This window comes from Geotrypetes seraphini, chromosome 1, assembly GCF_902459505.1.
Source record: "Geotrypetes seraphini chromosome 1, aGeoSer1.1, whole genome shotgun sequence".
In the NCBI taxonomy this organism is placed as follows: domain Eukaryota; kingdom Metazoa; phylum Chordata; class Amphibia; order Gymnophiona; family Dermophiidae; genus Geotrypetes; species Geotrypetes seraphini.
The window spans coordinates 473,949,829-473,967,507 of NC_047084.1; the positions used below are offsets into that span (position 1 = coordinate 473,949,829).

A 17,679-nucleotide genomic window follows, 5' to 3' on the forward strand; every position below is an offset into this window, starting at 1 on the left:
CGTTTTAATATTAAACCGTACCATGCAGTGATTACTGGATAGTTGTAAGTCATGTTATGTTCCATGTTTACCTAATCAGAAAATGTCTGATTTAATGATATTCAGTGGCTGGTGTTTACTACTAGTTGCCATCTCCTCCCAGATTATCCAGTCCTTCTTTAGTCCATTGTATGCATGGAGGTATTGCAGTGGCGTACCAAGGGGTGGGCAGGGGGGGGCAGTCCGCCGCGGGTGCACGGCTTAGGGGGGTGCACAGGCGGCCAGGTGCCAGGTCCGGGTCCTCCTGCCCTTCCTTTCTCCCGGGGCTCACGCCTGCCTGGTCTTGTGCCGCTGCCCAAATGGTGCTTTTAGTTCTCGCGAGACTCGTGGGAGTTGACGTCACCATTCGAGCGGCGGCACGGGACCAGGCAGGCGTGCTCGGGGCTCGCGTCTGGCTTTCACTTCCGGCGCAGATGGGGGAGCCTGCCGATGCAGCGCTGGACCGAGCTGACACCATTTGGGCAGCACAAGACCAGGCAGGCGCACTCGGGGCTCATACCTGCCTATTACTGCCGCGGCAGATGGGGATTTGGGCAGCTGTCCAGCAGGGGAGGCTGGACCGCCAGGATTGCATCAAGGTACCGGGGAGGGTTGGGGGGGTGAGGGGATGTTTAAAATACCAGGATAGCCATCTAGGGAGGGAAGGAGGGATTTTAAAAAGTACAGGGGTATGATTAAAAAAGGTACTGGGGGGTACGTAGGAGGATGATTTAAGGTACTGGGGGGCATGGGGGGATAATTTAGGGTAATTGAGGGATATGGGGTCAGCCTGCCTGTCTTTAGGCCACTAGGCCTGCTTGAACTATGCCCTGCCCCTGCCTACCATTAGACCACCAGAGGGGGGACAGGGTACAGAGCCTGGCAGGGCGGGGGGACAGGGTGCTGACAAGGAGTATGGAGTTGGGTACAGAGCCTGGCAGGGAGAATTTGGGTTTTTTTCTTGTTTTCCTCCTCTAAATCTAGGGTGTGTCTTATGGTCATGTGCGTCTTATGCCCCCAGTGCCTCCTTCCTGTGTCCATGGTGCCCCCAGTGCCTCCTTCCCGTGTCCTTAGTGCCCCCAGTGTCTCCTTCTTATGTCCCCCCACTGCCTTCCAGATTTTGTCCACCCCCAAAGCCAGCCTGCCTGTCTGCCTACCTATCTCCCTCCCTCCCTGCCATGCTAAAGCCAGCCAGCTTGCCTGCCTACATCCTTCTCTCCCTGCCGCAGGAAAAAAAAAGCACCTCTCTCCTTCCTTTCCCCCGGTCCATGCTGCTGCAATCTTACCTCCCCGTTGTTGCTGCTAATCGCCGCCGACAATACGTCTTCTTTCCGACGTCAATTCTAATGTCGGAGAGGACGTTCTGGGCCAGCCAGGCAGTGATTGGCTGGCCCGGAACGTCCTCTCCGATGTCAGAATTGACGTCGAAAAGAAGATGTATTGTCGGCGGCGATTAGCAGCAGCAAAGGGGAGGTAAGATTTCAGCGGCGCAGACCGGGGGAAAGGAAGGAGAGAGGCACTTTCTTTTTTTCCGCAGCAGGGAGAGAAAGATATAGGCAGGCAAGCTGGCTGGCTTTTGAGCCAGGAAAATCGAATCGAAAAACCAATTCAGTAGGCTGAATCGAATCGAAATTTTTTTTCCTGAATCGGGCAGCACTAGTCTTGACATATGGTTTATTTGCTGTCCAGGCAGCAGTGTTTGAGATGAGGGGGTGGGAATGGAGGGAAGCACAGGATGCACGAAGAAAAAGGAAGCAGGGCTATTTGAAAAAGCACCCCACCATATTTTCAAGGTTTGTGTTTTCTTATTAATCCTTTCTCCTTCACGCTACATTTAGATTACCCATATAAAATCCATGCACCAAAAGCACTCGGTACATCGTACAAGTGGAGAAGGATAAGTACTATATGTCTTAATTGTAATAAACAGAGAGTGTGCCCTACGGTTTGTTTCTCACCTTGCTAATGTATGCAGAAATGAAATAAAGGTTTACCCCAGTTCTGATATTTGTTTTGGTAGGAATGACTTTTTTTTTTTTTTTAGAGATGCAACAAAATCCAGCTGATTCCCTGGCTGTTTCTAAATTACAAAATAGATGTTTAAGCGGCTCAGAAAGGAAACAGACTTTTTGGACCACTTGTGGTGGGGGGAACGGGCCACTAGTGAACTGTTCACCTAATGAAGCGCTGGCTTCTTTAGGGGGCGTGTAATAAAAGTCTCATTTTGGATGCATTGATGGGATGTCTGCTGATATCTTTGCATCTACAATGATGTCCAGTGGATTAGAAGGGGTTTTTTTCTCCCAAGATATATGCAACTCTGGGTCACTGTTCTTGAATCTTGCTATTATTTGCTAGCTCTAGCAATTTAGGGCTAGATTCACTAAGCTCACCGATCATGTCCCGAGCCTTCTCTGACCCCGACCTGATCCACTAACCTTCTGCCTGATCCGATCCGCGCATGCAAATGAGTGGATATGGCATGCATAAGTAGGAAGGCAGTGATTCACTAAACAGAAGATGGAACACCGATTGGGCTTGCCGATCCAAAAAGAAACGACTGCTGAGGACCAGTTGCTCACGTCCTTGCCAACTGTCCTGCTCTTTGCTGCCCTGAAATCCCAGTATCAAAAATAAAACCATCAAAATAAAACATCTCCCTTGTGCAAAAAGTGCCCTGCCTCTCTGTGAGCCCAGGGTTTTAACCCACAGGTTTAAAGCAGGGCTGCATTATGTCGTGCTTTGTTCTGTTTTCCTGCAAAGCTTGTTCTAATAGGCAGACTGGATGGACCATTCAGGTCTTTATCTGCCATCATTTACTATGTTATGTTTTGAAAAAGAGCCAATTGCAGTCAGTTCAGTTGTTGGAGTACCTGCGTGTCCGATTCGACACAGAGAAAGGCTGAGTATTTCTTCCAGAGCCGCACAAACAGAAGCTTTGGAGCATGGGACTAGCTTCAAGTTTGGAGTTCAGTGGTTTCCGCAACAGAAGTGGTGCCTTGGGCGAGAGCACATATGCATCCCCTACAACACTCTCTTCTGTCTCGGTCCCCACAGAGGGACTCTCTACATATTCTACTGCCCTGAATGACAGCTGCCCACTGCAGCATGGCTTGGAGGCTACATCCACAGTTGTTGACCTCAGGGATGCCTCTTCGGATCGACTCTTGGACCATGCTGACAACGGATGCCAGCTTCTTGGGCTGGGGAGTGGATTGCAAGGACCATCCAGTTCAGGGGCAGTGGTCTCTGTCTCAATTCCATTGGTCCATCAACAGGCTGGAGCTCCGAGCCATCCGACTAGCACTTCAACAGTTTTAGCCCTGGCTAACAAACAAGGAAGCCAAAGTGTTTTCGGACAATGCCACGGTGGTGACTTACATCAACAGGAAAGTAGGCACCAGGAGTGTCAGTTTCCAGAAGGAGGCGAAGGCTCTCTTCCTTTGGGCAGAAGCTCATCTTCTGACTTTCGGCAGCCCATGTTGCTGGAGTACAAAATGTACAGGCGGACTTCCTCAGCAGATAAAGTCTGTACCCAGGAGTGGTCTGTTTGTTTTCAGGCATTTCAGACCATTGTCAGATGCTGGGGCAGACCCAACGTTCGACCTCATGGTAACGCTGAAGAACAAGAAAGCAGTTGGCTTCTTCAGCCACAGATACAAGCCCAGAAGTGCAGGGATTGACACCCTGGTACAGCCTTAGCCAGCGGACAAGTTCTGCATATGTTTCCTCCCTGGCCCTTGATAGGCAGAGTCCTGAGAAGAGTAACCAGGCAGCCAGGACGTTTCATCCTGGTATCTCCGGAGTGGGTCTGGCGCCCATGGTATGCGGATCTGATGCGTCTTCAAGACAGTCCCCCTGAGACATCATTCACTCAAGGGACTTCTCTCTCAAGGTCTGATCGTGCTGCAAGATCAGGAATGCTTTGGTCTTACGGAATGGCTCTTAAGTGCTTGGCTTTGAGCTGGAAGGGCTATTTGGATTTGGTGGTGTGTAAGTTTCTGAGGGCCAAGAAGCCTGCCACATTTGTGGCATATGCCAAGGTGTAGGATTCCTTCCAACTTTGGTGGCACAAGGAGAAGCTGGACCCTTCCACGACTTCAGTTTCATCAGTGCTGTCCTTTCTTCAAGAAGGTTTGCACATGGGGCTGGCGGTTTCTTCTCTGAAGTTTCAAGTGCTGGAGTCTCCTGTTTCAGAGCCAAGGATGCAGGTTTTCCCTCTCTTCGCATCCAGATATTGTCAGATTCTTCAAGGATGCCCTGAGGCTTAGGCTTCTGGTTCGCCAGCCCTGTCCTTCCTGGAACCTTAACACTGTGCTGGAGGGGCTCTAATGTCCTCCGTTCAAGGCCTTACAGAAGGCCACACTTGGACCTGACTATCAAGACAGTCTTTCTGGTAACCATTACTTCTGCTAGACCTGTCTTGGACTTGCAGGCCTTGTTCTGCAGGGATCCTTACTTCTGTATCACGGATGCGTGGGTGTCCTTGTGGACTGTCCCTTCTTTCTTGCCAAAGGTGGGTTTTGCATTCCATATCAATCATGAGGTTAGGCTTCTGGCTTTCCAGCCCTCTGGTTCTAGAAAGAATGACAAAGTCTTGAAGCTGCTGGATGTCTAGAAGGCTATCTTGCAATACCTGGAAGTTACGAATGATTTCCTTCTCTCGGACAACACCTTTGTTATGACGAATCCAGAAAAGAAGGAGAGGTCAGCTTCCAAGGCTACCATTTCAAGATGGATTAGGTCAGGTATTTTGTCCTCCTACATTGTCTGAATAAAGCAGCCTCCTTTCACTTTTCGAGTGCGTTTGATTAGAGAGGGTTGCCTTTTGGACTGAATCTAGAACAGTCCCACCAGATGAGAATTGTAAAGCGGCGACTTGGTTGTCTCATCACTCTTTCACCCATTTTTATAGGGCAGATGTGATGACATAGGAGGACTCTTTTTTTGGAGCCTTTGCTTTGCAGACAGGCTTATGTTTCCCACTGGAGTATCGGGGACTGCTTAGGTACATCCCTTAGCTCAGCATACCATCCCAATTGTACTGGAAAAAGAGATTAGGTTCTTTTTTTTCTCATTTAATTTTTATTGAAAATACCACAACTTACATAACAATCAACAGGCAAGAACAATCATTACGTAATATCCCCCCCACTCCCCTGCATAGGACCTCAAACTGCCAATCGATGAAATATTAAGGCCTAGTCTCTGCAATGCCGCTCATATGAACCACACCGTTGGAAAGAGATTAGGTTCTTACATTGATAATATCTTTTTCCAGTAGATAGGGATGGTATGCTGAACCCCCCACCCATCATCAATGCGCCTGCCTGGACTGTCTGCTAGTGCTACCTGAAGGCTGCATCTCTGAACTTTCTACCTACTATTGTTCCTTTTGAATAAATTGTATATTGAATGTTTATAGTTCCATAGGGTTTTCCCCTGAGTTCCACAACTTCTTATGGCTTATTGTTAATAAGGGTCGTTAACATTTTTCCCTTCTCCTTGATCTATCTGTGAGCATTGTGTTATTTTGTATGAATAGACCAAGTTCTTCTGTTCTCTTCTGTAAGACTGTCGCCGGCTTTGAAACTAACCGACTGGGGGCAGCAGAGAGAAGGAAGAGGTGCTGAAAACAGTGCTCAGTAGTCAGTATCTTCTGCAATGGACTCGCAGGAGCAGATGGAAAACCCTTGGTTCAGCATACCATCCCTATCTACTGGAAAATATATTATCAAGGTAAGAACCTATTCTCTCTTTCTAGCACTGAAAGCAAGACTACTTTGCCAATGACTAGCGAATACAGTTGTGAGCTGGTAGAGGAACAGTAGCGTGCATGTCTTAACAGATGTTGGAAGATAAAAAAAGCTGCCACTTTATGCTAGAACAGCTAGATTTACCCAGCCAGTGAGGGTTTTCAGGATATCCACAATGAAAATGCATGAGACAGTTTTGCATGCAATGGAGGCAGTGCATGCAAATTTATCTTATGCATATTCATAGTGATTATCTTGAAACCAGACTGACTTGGGGTGTCCTGCGAATTGGGTTGAGAACCCCTATGCTAAAGACAAGAGTGAGATGAGAGGTACAGGTAACCCTTAAATTGTAATATAGAGAGACAGCATCTTACACTGTTGATCATCCTGTTTTTCTTGCCTTGATGCCGGGCACCATCGATTGCCGCTTAAAAAAAATGCGACCTGCGACTTGCTGTTGAGTGATTGTTCTGGGGACTTCCTCAGTACCTATGTGATGTAATTGTTGAACACACACTGTAATGTCTCAGCAATGTGACTTTAAAATTAAATTGTGAAGGGGAAGATGTTATCGTTCTATAACTAATGGTGCCTTCTTATAATAAGTTTATCCTTATCTGGTTCATGTCAGCTCTATTGTCTGGTGGCATCAAGATCAAAACTCACACAGTCAAGGGAGGTTTGGGATGGGGGGGGAATTTCACAACTTTTAAGATTTATGGATAAGAATGTACAAGTGATTCTGTATATTATACTCTATAACAATGCATACTTGTTGTTTGAAATGAAAATGAATAAAGATGTTTAAAAAAAAAAAACCTCACACAGTCTAACCCAGTGTTTCTCAACTCAGGTTTTCAGGATATGCAGAAATGTGATTTGCATACACTGCCTCCATGATATGCAAATTTATTTCATGCATATTCATTGTGGATATCTTGAAAACCTGACTGGCAAGATTGAGGGAGGGGGGGAAGGGGTAATCCAGGATTGAGTTGAGAAACACTAGTCTAACCTACACAGTCTAGTTTTTTTCTGAGCCAAAACTCTGAAAGATTTAGTTTTAGCAAGTCAAATAAAAAAAGGTGTTAGGTATAATTCTGCAGTGCATAGGCTATGGAAAGAGATCTTTATTGCTGGCAGGGAGTGCGGTTTCTTTCACTGGCACAGTAAAAAGGGTTCGTTTTTTTTGTTATGTGTATCTTAACACCTCATGTAAGTTGTTCCTTCAAGCTCCTAATACGGGTAGTTAGTTGTGACAAACCACCTTTCCTCTGGAGTGCTAAGTTGATTGTAGAAAATACTGTACAATTATGAAATGCTCAGAAAAGGAGGTTGGTTGGAATTATTTGCCATTTTTTGTAGTTTTCCCTTTAAACCCTACAGTGGTCCCACAGTTGAGAGGATTATGCACACAGGGTTGACACAAGGATACGGGGCTCCCTAGGTAAATAGGCTTTCTCAGTGGTTTCAAACTCACAGCCCAGGGGGCCACATGCGGCCTGCCAGGTACTGTTTTGAGGCCCTCGGTATGTTTTATCACAATCACAAAAGTAAAATAAAACAGTTTCTTGATCATATGTCTCTTTAGCTATAAACTACAATATTATTATTAAGACTTAGCCAAAAGGAAAGATTTATAAACTATAAAGAGTTTTATCTCATGCAAAATTGTCATTTCTTTAATAAGACATTAACTATTTTTTTCTGAGGCCCTCCAAGTACCTACAAATCCAAAATGTGGCCCTGCAAAAGATTTGAGTTTGAGACCACTGGGCTTTCTGCTTACTCTATTTGTACTCGTCTTTTTCCAAAAGGCTGCTCCTGTAAGAACTTTCCAAATGCATGGTTGCAATGTACAAGATAGGTGTCTTATGTGCTTACCCCATAAACGTGTATTTTGAATGTCCTTCCCATACTGGCCGTAAGGAAGAAAAGCAAGAGAGGTGGGGATCTATAGCAGAGGCTTTTATTGTTCTGTTCAGCTGACTCGGTTCTGTTTTCAGCTGGTAGAACAATGGGGTTCCCATTAGTCATGTTGCTTTACATCAGGGCTGTCCTCGAGATCTACTGGCAGGCCAGGTTTTCAGGATATCCGCAGTGAATATGCATGAGAGAGATTTGCCGGCACTTCCTTCTTGGTATGCAAATCTCTCTCATGCATGTTCATTGTGGATATCCTGAAAACCTGTCCTGCCAGTAGATCTCGAAGACCGGTCTTGGGCAGCCCTGTTTTACATAGCATGCTCTACTGGCTGTTGAACACTCAAATTCTAGGACCCTAGGCAACTGCTAGTGATAGGGCTAGCCTTGTGTGCACAGTTTCAAAGTGCCTAAAATATTTTTCATTGAAATTACTTACTTTCTCATCGTGTATTTCATCAAATGAATTTTGGAAATAGTAATAGATTTATTGATCTCAAAACAGAAAGGTATATTGTTTAATAACTGTCGAATCTAGAAGCATTTTTCTCCATCTGTGTATTAATTGCTAGTTAAATCAAGTTTTTTTGTGGTTTTTTTTAGCTCCAGCCAACAAGATGTCACTAGACTAGAGGTTTTGCATGTCGGAAACGGCCATGAACCAACTGGAGGGATTGGTAGAGGCAGAGGTGAGCGAAGAGCCTTTAAATGGAGAGGTGAATGAGTCTGTCGAAGCTGACCTGGAGCATTCTGAAGCAGAGGAGGAGCAGCAGAGGTACGGGGTGCCTTACCTACAGCACACTACTGAGGAAAGGGAAGGTCAGGATGTGCAGGAGGAAGAGGGGGTTTTGGCCAGGTCTGCCAGTACTGAGAGTGGCTTTCACAATCACACCGATACGGCTGAGGGCGATGTCATAGCGGCAGCTGAGAACGGCTATGAGGCGGACAGAATTCAGGAAAACGAAGACGAGAGCGCTTACGCTGTGCAGTACAGGCCGGAGTCTGAGGAGTACACGGAAAATGCTGAGGCTGAGCATGCTGAGGCCATTCGTAACCCAGCTCTACCCAATCACTTACATTTTCATGGAATTCAGCAAGAGGAAGCCATGAGTGTGGCCTACTCCGGTTATGTTTATACACATCACCTGTTCCATCGGGGGGAGGATGAGCAATATGCAGAACCTTATGCTGACTACGGACTGCAGGAGCATGTGTATGAGGAAATAGGAGATGCGTCCGAACTCGATATCAGTGAGGGCCTTCGGCTCTATGTGCAGGAAAGAGAGGAGGCTGATCACTATCGCAAAGAGGCCCTTGGAGCCCGCCTACACCATTATGATGAGCGTTCTGATGGAGAATCAGATAGCCCAGAGAAAGAGGCAGAATTTGCACCCTACCCAAGGATGGACAGTTATGAGCAAGAGGAGGACATAGATCAGATTGTGGCTGAGGTCAAGCAGAGCATGAGCTCCCAGAGTCTGGACAAAGCCGCAGAGGACATGCCAGAGGCAGAGCAAAATTTAGATCTTACAGAAGTCACTGGTGAAATGGGGCAGGAGAGCAATGGTAGACTCCCTGCTGGTGCCAAAACCACAGTGAACTCTGTGGAGACTGTACAGAGATACAGCAAAGAGAAGAGGGATGCTATCTCGCTGGCCATTAAAGACATTAAAGAAGCCATCGAAGAAGTGAAGACCCGGACCATCCGTTCTCCTTACACCCCTGATGAACCAAAAGAGCCAATCTGGGTGATGAGACAGGACATCAGCCCAACGAGAGATTGTGAAGACCAAAGGCCACTAGATGGAGATGTAAGTATGTTTAATACCACTGGTTTACTTTCTTTGCATGCTACTATCAAAATCTTATGTAACAAATGTTGTGCAGATGCAAATTGTTGGGGGGGGAGGGGGATGGCATTTGTGTGTATGATATCTTATATGAAGCCTATTGACTTTCATCATATGATAGGTTTGACCAGGTAATGGGTAATCTCTGATAGCTACACTGTTCAGTATCAAAGTTGCTTTCAAAACAGTGTTTAAATTTATTAATGTAGAAATTGCTTTGATTATGCTGCCTCCCCATCCTGAGCAAGCTATATGATATCTTTACAGGTTGGGTTAGAACAGGCAAGCAGCTCTTTAATTCTGCAAAAGTACACCTGTACCCTCGAGGTTTAAATTTAGATTCTCCAAATTAGCATTTTTTTAATGGGCCTCATTTCAGTTCCACTTCTACTGTATTATAGATGGTACTAAACTGATTGCCACTTGGGGGGGGGGAGGGGAGGAAGGAAGTGGTAAGTTGTTCCATGCAGTGTTTCTGTCTTAATGATTTGTTGTTTATTTGCTGGTCCTTTCTTTTGCCATCTACATAATTCCTGTCAGTATAGAATACCATGCTTTGATAAAACAAAAGAAAAACAGTTTACTGTGAGAAAAAAAGGGCGAGTCACCTGAAATGGAAGCATGCATAGCTGTTACTAAAAACGTTTTATGACTGGTTCTAAAATATTTGTATTCGTACCCAGTAGGTGTGATTATAATCTTGACATTTGGCCAGCCATCTGGACTATCTACGCACTCAGCAGTAAAAATGATTCACATGCTTGACATCTGTGACTTAATCACCAGCCTCTGCTACTGCAGGTTTCCTTATCTTAAGCACTTTTATGACATTGGGTCACAGATAGCGCCTGTCTGGGGAGTGGTCTTAGATCTATGACATATAATGTTATAGCAGGTCCCAACAATGAATATTCATCAGATACATTTATGCACCTTAGTCCTAGAACCAAGATAATCTTAGTTATTCTGAAAATCAGACCTTCATTGTGAACCCTCGGCACTTTTGAATTGAAATTACTCTGGTGTAGGTGACAGTCACAGGTCATTTAAAGTAGGAACAATTCTACAGTGCAGTTAGATTCTTACAGCTGTTCCCGTTTTTTTGTTTTTTTAAAAAAAATATTTTTGTTTAGTAAGAATTGCACCAGTGGCAAAAACATAATTTTAAGCACTTTGTAGCAGAAATACTCCAGCACCTATTTAGAAAAGTGAGTAAGCTTTTCAGTTTCCTCCATGTTGACTGCTAAATCTTGCACACAATAGTCTCTGCACTAACTGTTCAAGGTGTTCCTGAATCATTTATGCAATTAGGAAATATCTTTACTGTATCTTAACTGCATTGCTGATAAAATGTTGGTTATCTTCACCTGTTTAGGTGAAAGTAACCGTGCCGCATTTTCTGCTGTGTTTCTCTATTGTTCAAATTCCAGTTAACTTCTGTGGTGGTTAGGTCTTGCTTTGCATCGTTATGTCAAAGTCTTTACATAGACAAAACTTGTTGTGAGTCTTTGATACATACTTTGGTTATATTATTTACACTGGTCTTTTGAAAATAGCTCTTAAAAAATTGCTGCCATTAGAGTACTAACGAATGCCCATAGATATGACCATGTCACTCTGCTTCTGAACGATTTTCATTGGCTTCCGATAAAGTCAAGACTAATGCATAAAGCTTTGACTCTAACTTTCAAAGCATTACGGACAGGGCAACCATAATATTTAGCCAATCTTTTGATCCCATATAGACCAGCTAGAAATTGACGTTCTACTAATGGTCATCAATTATCCTTACCTTCATTCCACTTAGTGAGATTAACCTCTACACATAATTCTGCCTTTTATGCGTCTGTACCTTATCTATGGAATTAATTGCCATTAGAATTACGTAGTGAACTCTCATATATTAAATTTTGAAATCTGTTAAAAACTTATCTTTTGCTTTTTCAATTAGGAGATATTTAGTATCATATCGGTACGAATGTTGGGGGGAGAGATTTGCAGTTGTTGCTTTTTATAATTGTATTTTAAGTTTTATAATCATTTTTTCTATTTTAATTAGAATTCACTTTGTAATTATTATTTTCTTTGTATTTTATTTTCTGTTGATTATGGAGTTCTTTTCTTTTTTTGTTTAGTACTATGTAAACCACTATAATGATGTATCGAATAGTGGTCTATAAATACCAATAAACATACTGTAATTAATATGTGGTAACTGTCTCTGCAGTAACAGCAAAGTACAGCCTCTCCCTCTTCCATTTGCCACTTGTCTACCTTATTCTATATTAGCTGTTAAGGCAGAAATTAGTGTTCTAACTGCCACATTAACTGGGGACCATTAACTGATTTTTGTAATGAATGATTAACTTTTCCCATGATAAGATATTTGATTAGGGGGGAAATGGGTGGGCTTTACTTGTTGTTATTTCATAATACAGGACTATTTGAATAGTTTTACAGTAATGATACTTTTATGTATTATTGAGTAGGGAGGGAGGGGAGGGGAGGTTATTCTATTCAATAAGAATAATTTAAATATTAGATTTCTTACATAATTTTTAAAATATTACAGAATATTAATTTGTTATGAAATGTTATACTTAAAGCATATATTTATTTTATTTATTTATTTATTTATTTATTCGATTTTTAGCCCATCCTCCCAAAAGAGCCCAGAACGGATTACAAAGTACATCCATAATAATCCAGACACAGCAGAGATGACATTTTACATAAATTACAATATAGATGACAGTTTACATAAATTACAATATAGACATGACAATAAAACATATGTACTAAGTAGCATCTGGTGAAATTAAGTGACAAAGGTGAGTTGACTGGGTGGCATTTCAGGGTGAATGACTTTAAGGCGCTGGGTTAGTAAAGAGGAAGGTTTTCATGGCCTTCCTGAAGTTCCAGAGTCCATCTAGTGATCTGACAGATGGAGGGATTGTGTGCCAAAGTTTGGGTATGAAATGTGAGTAGGAGCGTTTGTGGGCAGTTTCCGTTTTGAGGGAGCGGCCAGAAGATATGATCAGTCGTTTTTCTCCTTGGGACCTCAGTGGTCGTTTTGGGAAGTAGATTTGTAGTTTAGTTTTCATGTAGTACGGAATCGTTTCATGGAAGGTTTTGAAAGGGAGGACCAGGGCCTTGAAGGTGCAGCGTTTTTGAATGGGCAGCCAGTGCATGGAAGCTAATACAGGGGTAACATGGTCGCGGATGCCTAGGTTTTTCAGAAGGCGGATTGCAGCGTTTTGCACCCTTTGGAGTTAATCAAGTGTGTATCTTTAAGTTCATATGAGTTTAACTGCTACACTTGTTGTAACATGCAAAAATGAATAAAGAATTTAAAACAGAAAACAGTTAAAACAGAATAGCAAATAGACCCCTCTGATTTTAATCTGTGCTCTCCACGCTTCCTAGAATTGTAAATTTTCAGCACTTGTGCACCAGAGCAAGATAGAGCTGTCTGATTCAGGAAAAAAAATTTTGATTCGATTCAGTGTTGCCAACTAAATTGATTTTTCGGTTTGATTTGCTTTCTATGATAAAGCTGTTAAAATTATTTGCAGCCTCGTCACCCTCCCCCCACCCCCCTTTGCACTCTCCAACCTCAGGCTGGTGCTGTCATGTTAAACAAACAAACACTATTAGGTCTTAGGTTATTGTCTTAACATTAGCTCTGGCAGGATACACATTTCAAATCTGACGTGTTGTAATCACAAAATAGAAAATAAAATTATTTCTTCTATCTTTTGTTGTCTGGTCATTTTATATTTTCTCTTGCTCACCATCCATCTTCCATCTCTGTACCTTCTCTTCTTTGTTCTCCTCCCTGCAGGTTCAGCAACCCCTCCTCAAGGGTCCAGCACCCTTTCTTCCTTCTCCTCCAGCTCTAGCCCCCAGTCCAATGTCTCCCTCTCTTCCTCCAGCACCCCCTTCACCCCATGTGGCCAGCACCTTCTCTCTCTTCCCTTTCCTCCAGCTCCCCTCACCCCATGTAGCCAGCACCGTCTCTCTCTTCCCTTCCCTTCAGCCCAATCCCTCTCCCACCTTCACCCCCACCTCATGGTCTGGCATCTGTCTCCTTCCCTCCCCCATGCCTTTTATCTTTCTTCTCTCCTTCACAATAATCTCTTCCTCTCCCTCCCTTCTTTGGCATCTCCTCCCTTTCCCTCCCCCCCTTCTACTTTGGTCTCACATCACTCTCTCCTCTCCCTTTCTCTTTCCTTCCTTCTCCCTCCCCTCCAGTTGGATGGCTTGCTTTCTTACCCCTCCCTCATCAGATGCAACTTTTCTCTATCCCCCTAGGGCTACTCTGCAGGTCAAGCATTTCCCCCACTTTCCTCTCACCACGGTTCCAACATCTCCGCCTCCCGCCGGCTCCTCGTAATCCAATGGTGCTACTGTACCTCAATTACTGCCTGCAGAGACACTGCAGCGATTAAAGGAGCTGCACTAGAGCCTTGCATTCTGACTCCTTTGATTCAACTTCCTGTTCCACCTGGGCAGGACATGTCTCAGGGAAGACTGAGGCCCTGGGACAGCTCTTTCAATTGCTGCAGTGTCCCTGCCAGTAGCGATTGAGGCATGGTAGCACCATTGGACCGCAGGGAGCAGGAGTGAGAGTTAGGAAAGCTGCCAGGTTGAGTGAAAGTCAGGGAGATTGTGGGATGCAACAGAGAGACTTGAACTGGCTTGCAGTGGGTGCCTGAATGACTGACGGTGCGGCCAACGTATCTGAGAATTGGAGGTGCTGGTGGGGGGAGGAGTAGGAACGGCACTACCGACATTAAGCCTTCCTTTCTAATGGGCCCACCTACTTCCTGTTTCCGCAAAGGCAGGACCCAGCCAAAAGGAAGGCCCAATTCAAGATGAAGGCTGTCATCAGAAGGGGAAGAAATTTGAACACTGATGCTGATCCTGGGATCAGCCCTTTATTGTCTGCAGCCAGGGTGGACTTCCCCCTCCTCTCCGTGGGCCTGAATTGGTAAGTCCAATTTAAAAAAAAACAACCCCCCCCCCCAAAACAAATTGATTCAAATCAATTCAGCCAAACCGAATCAGTGAATCGATTTGAATTGTGAATCAGACAGCACTAGAGCAAAATGCAATGTTGTTGCTTCCCTGGATTTAGGGAGAAATGAGAACATACATATATTTTTTATCCCAGGACAAGCAAGCATGATATTCTCACATGTGGGTGACGTCATCTACGGAGCCCTGATGCGGAAGCATTTTCAAGCAAACTTGATTGAAGATTTAAGTTTGCTCTGCTGCTCCACGCATGCGTGCCTTCCTGCTCCACTATGGGGCGCATCCCCTCGTGGTCTCCAGTTCAAAATTTTCCGCTGAGCCTAGAAGTCGTGTTTTTTCAGGCTCTGCCCCAACTGCCTTCTAGCACCGCGATTTTCTTATTTTTTTTTTCTTGATTAAGTCGCTGTGCGCGAATTTTTTTCCTTATTCAACTTGTTCCTGCTTCGTTTTTGACTGACCCGGAGGCTTCCTGGTCCCCGTGGCCGCGTGTCTACTCGAGCCGCGGCCACTTTCGATTCTAGTCCCGGCCTTTGACCGGCTTTAAAAAGTGCACCCGGTGCGAGCGGCTTCTTTCCATCACAGACCCGCATCGCCGGTGCATCCTCTGCCTGGGGGCCGCTCATCCAACTGACTCCTGCCCCCAGTGTGCTACTTTCCAGAACCCCGGCCTTGACCTTGGCCCCGAATACCTTGGCATTGCCTCGAGACTCGAATCCGAAGTCCTCGGGACAACAGAAAGCCTCGGCTCCGGGTAAATCCCCTCTTCCCTCTTCAGGTTCCGCAACAGCGAAGAAGCCAGCCTCGGGGACACCGGCGACGCATGGCGGAAGTTCCATGCTCACAGCCCCAGCGAAGCCCTCCAAGCCTTCGGGCCGTGCCTCCACCACACGGGAATACTCTGATACGAGGTCGCCCCCGGTGGAGCGCATTGAGGCAGTGGACATGCCCTCGATGCTGTCCGTGCCCGTTTTCCAGGACCTACTCCGAGCGATGATTTCATCGGAGCTGTTTGCTGCAATGGCCCATCTACAACCAGCCTCGACCTCGACCCCGCATGTGCCAGACCAGCCTGAGCCTCGCGTCGAGCCACCTCGAGGAAAAGCGCGCAAGCTTCGCCGCATCCCATCCTCCTCGGACTCCTCGCCGAGACACCCGAGGCGCTCTCCCTCCACAGACCGCCGCGGGGCAAAACGTCGTGCTAAAACGACAGAAACCTCGAACCGCCGTACCTCCAAGAAGGCCCGAGGTTCTCCCACTCTACGAGGCCGTTCACCTACACCTCGTACGGGACCGCTGAGGGTGACGGAGCTATCATTCTCCAACCCACGCATCCTCCGAACTCCCCCTCGGACCGGGGCTCCGATCCGAGGTTTCAGACTCTCACCGAGGGAGTCCGGGTCGAGGTCACCGATCCGTCATCGATCGGTACCCCGAACCCCGTCATCGTCTCCGAGGGGCTCCTCGAGACATCGGAGATCCACGACCCCAGAACACTTACACAGTGCTTCCCCGGTCTCGGAGCGTGGATCGGAACAGGAGCCTCGATACTCGAGGGAAGCCTCCCCATCCTTCTCCACCCGACGGAGGTCTCGTTCACCGACCCCGCAAGGGGCCTCGGGAACATCCCGCCCATCCTTCTCTCGCTTTGTCCACAACATGGGCCACGCTTTGGACTTAGACCTCCAGTCCGACTCCAGATACTCTAAAGAGTACCTAGCGGAGCTGGATATGCCATCACTGCCCAGAGAGTCCCTTCGCTTACCGCCTAACCCGGTACTCCAACAGGCTTTCTTCAGAAACCTCGAGACCCCCTATATGGTCACAGCAGTACCCTCCAAAATAGAGGCTAAGTACCGTACAGTACCCTTCCCGGGATTTGAACAACCGCAGCTCTCCCACCAGTCGCTGTTGGTAGAATCCTCCTTGAAGAAGGCTCACCCCTCCAGGGTCTCAGCGGCGGTCCCCCCAGGCTGAGAAGGCCGAACCCTAGACAAGTTCAGCAGGAGACTATATCAAAATGCGATGATAGCCTCTAGGGTGCAAAGCTACACTTTCATCTTCACATCCTATCTCAAACATCTCATTGGACTACTGAGAGCCTTTGAGACTGACTTACCGGCCTCCCGCCAAGGAGCGTTTAGCCTGCTTGCAGAGTCCCTCTCCAACCTATGCCTCCATCTATTTCACGCGGCCTACGATGGCTTCGAACTCTCCTCCAGAGAAGCAGCCTTTGCTATCGCCATGCGCCGACTAGCTTGGTTGCGCCTGGTCGACATGGACCCCAACTTACAGGACCGGTTGGCTAACCTCCCCTGCGTGGGTAAAGAACTGTTCGATGACACTATCGAGGCGGCTACAAAATGCCTCTCCGAACACGAACGCTCGTTTGCCTCCCTCGTGCGGCAAAAGCCTAAACCGCCCACGTCCAGGCCATTCAGGGCCCCCCCGCGCCGCTACCCACAAAAATCCACTCCTGCCTTCTCGCGGCCTCCTTCCAGGCGCCCACAAGCCCACCATCGGGCCCCGCCCAAGTCCCAACCGCCTGCGACTACCAAACCGTCCCCGTCCTTTTGACGGGATACGCGGAAGGGGGCGGGCCCCCTCCGCCGTAGTCCCAGGCCTCCTTCCCATCGGGGGTCGCCTCAAAGCCTTTTACCCTTGCTGGGAACAAGTCACGTCGGACGCATGGGTCCTTGGCGTGATCTCATCAGGATACTCTCTCAACTTTCGGGCCATTCCTCCAGACAACCCCCCAAGGAATTGCCCTCCCAACCGGACGCAGCTACCCCTACTCCTCTCCGAAGCTCGAGATCTGCTTCACCTGAGAGCAGTGGAGGAAGTTCCCCCCGACCAACGGGGGAAGGGCTTCTACTCCCGTTACTTCCTGGTACCGAAAAAAACGGGAGACCTTCGCCCAATACTAGATTTGAGACGCCTCAACAAATTTCTGGTACGGGAAAAATTTCGTATGCTTTCCCTGCCAACCCTCTACCCCCTGATCGACGAGGGCGACTGGCTCTGCTCCCTCGATCTGAAGGAGGCGTACACACATGTTCCAGTGCACCCCGCTCACCGCAAGTTCTTGTGTT

The 17,679-nt window shown here is 46.6% G+C and overlaps 1 protein-coding gene across 2 annotated transcripts in view; it reads left to right on the top strand.

Annotated features, from left to right (window-relative positions):
• The window catches only part of APBA1 (amyloid beta precursor protein binding family A member 1), a 239,915-nt gene that overhangs the window by 123,073 nt on the left and 99,163 nt on the right, over positions 1-17,679 (top strand). For both annotated transcript variants that reach the window (XM_033924764.1, XM_033924772.1), the window contains one exon: positions 8,304-9,511. In XM_033924764.1, coding sequence (XP_033780655.1) covers positions 8,342-9,511 — 1,170 coding nt within the window. In that variant the 5' untranslated portion in view covers positions 8,304-8,341. The remainder of the gene's footprint in view (positions 1-8,303; positions 9,512-17,679) is intronic.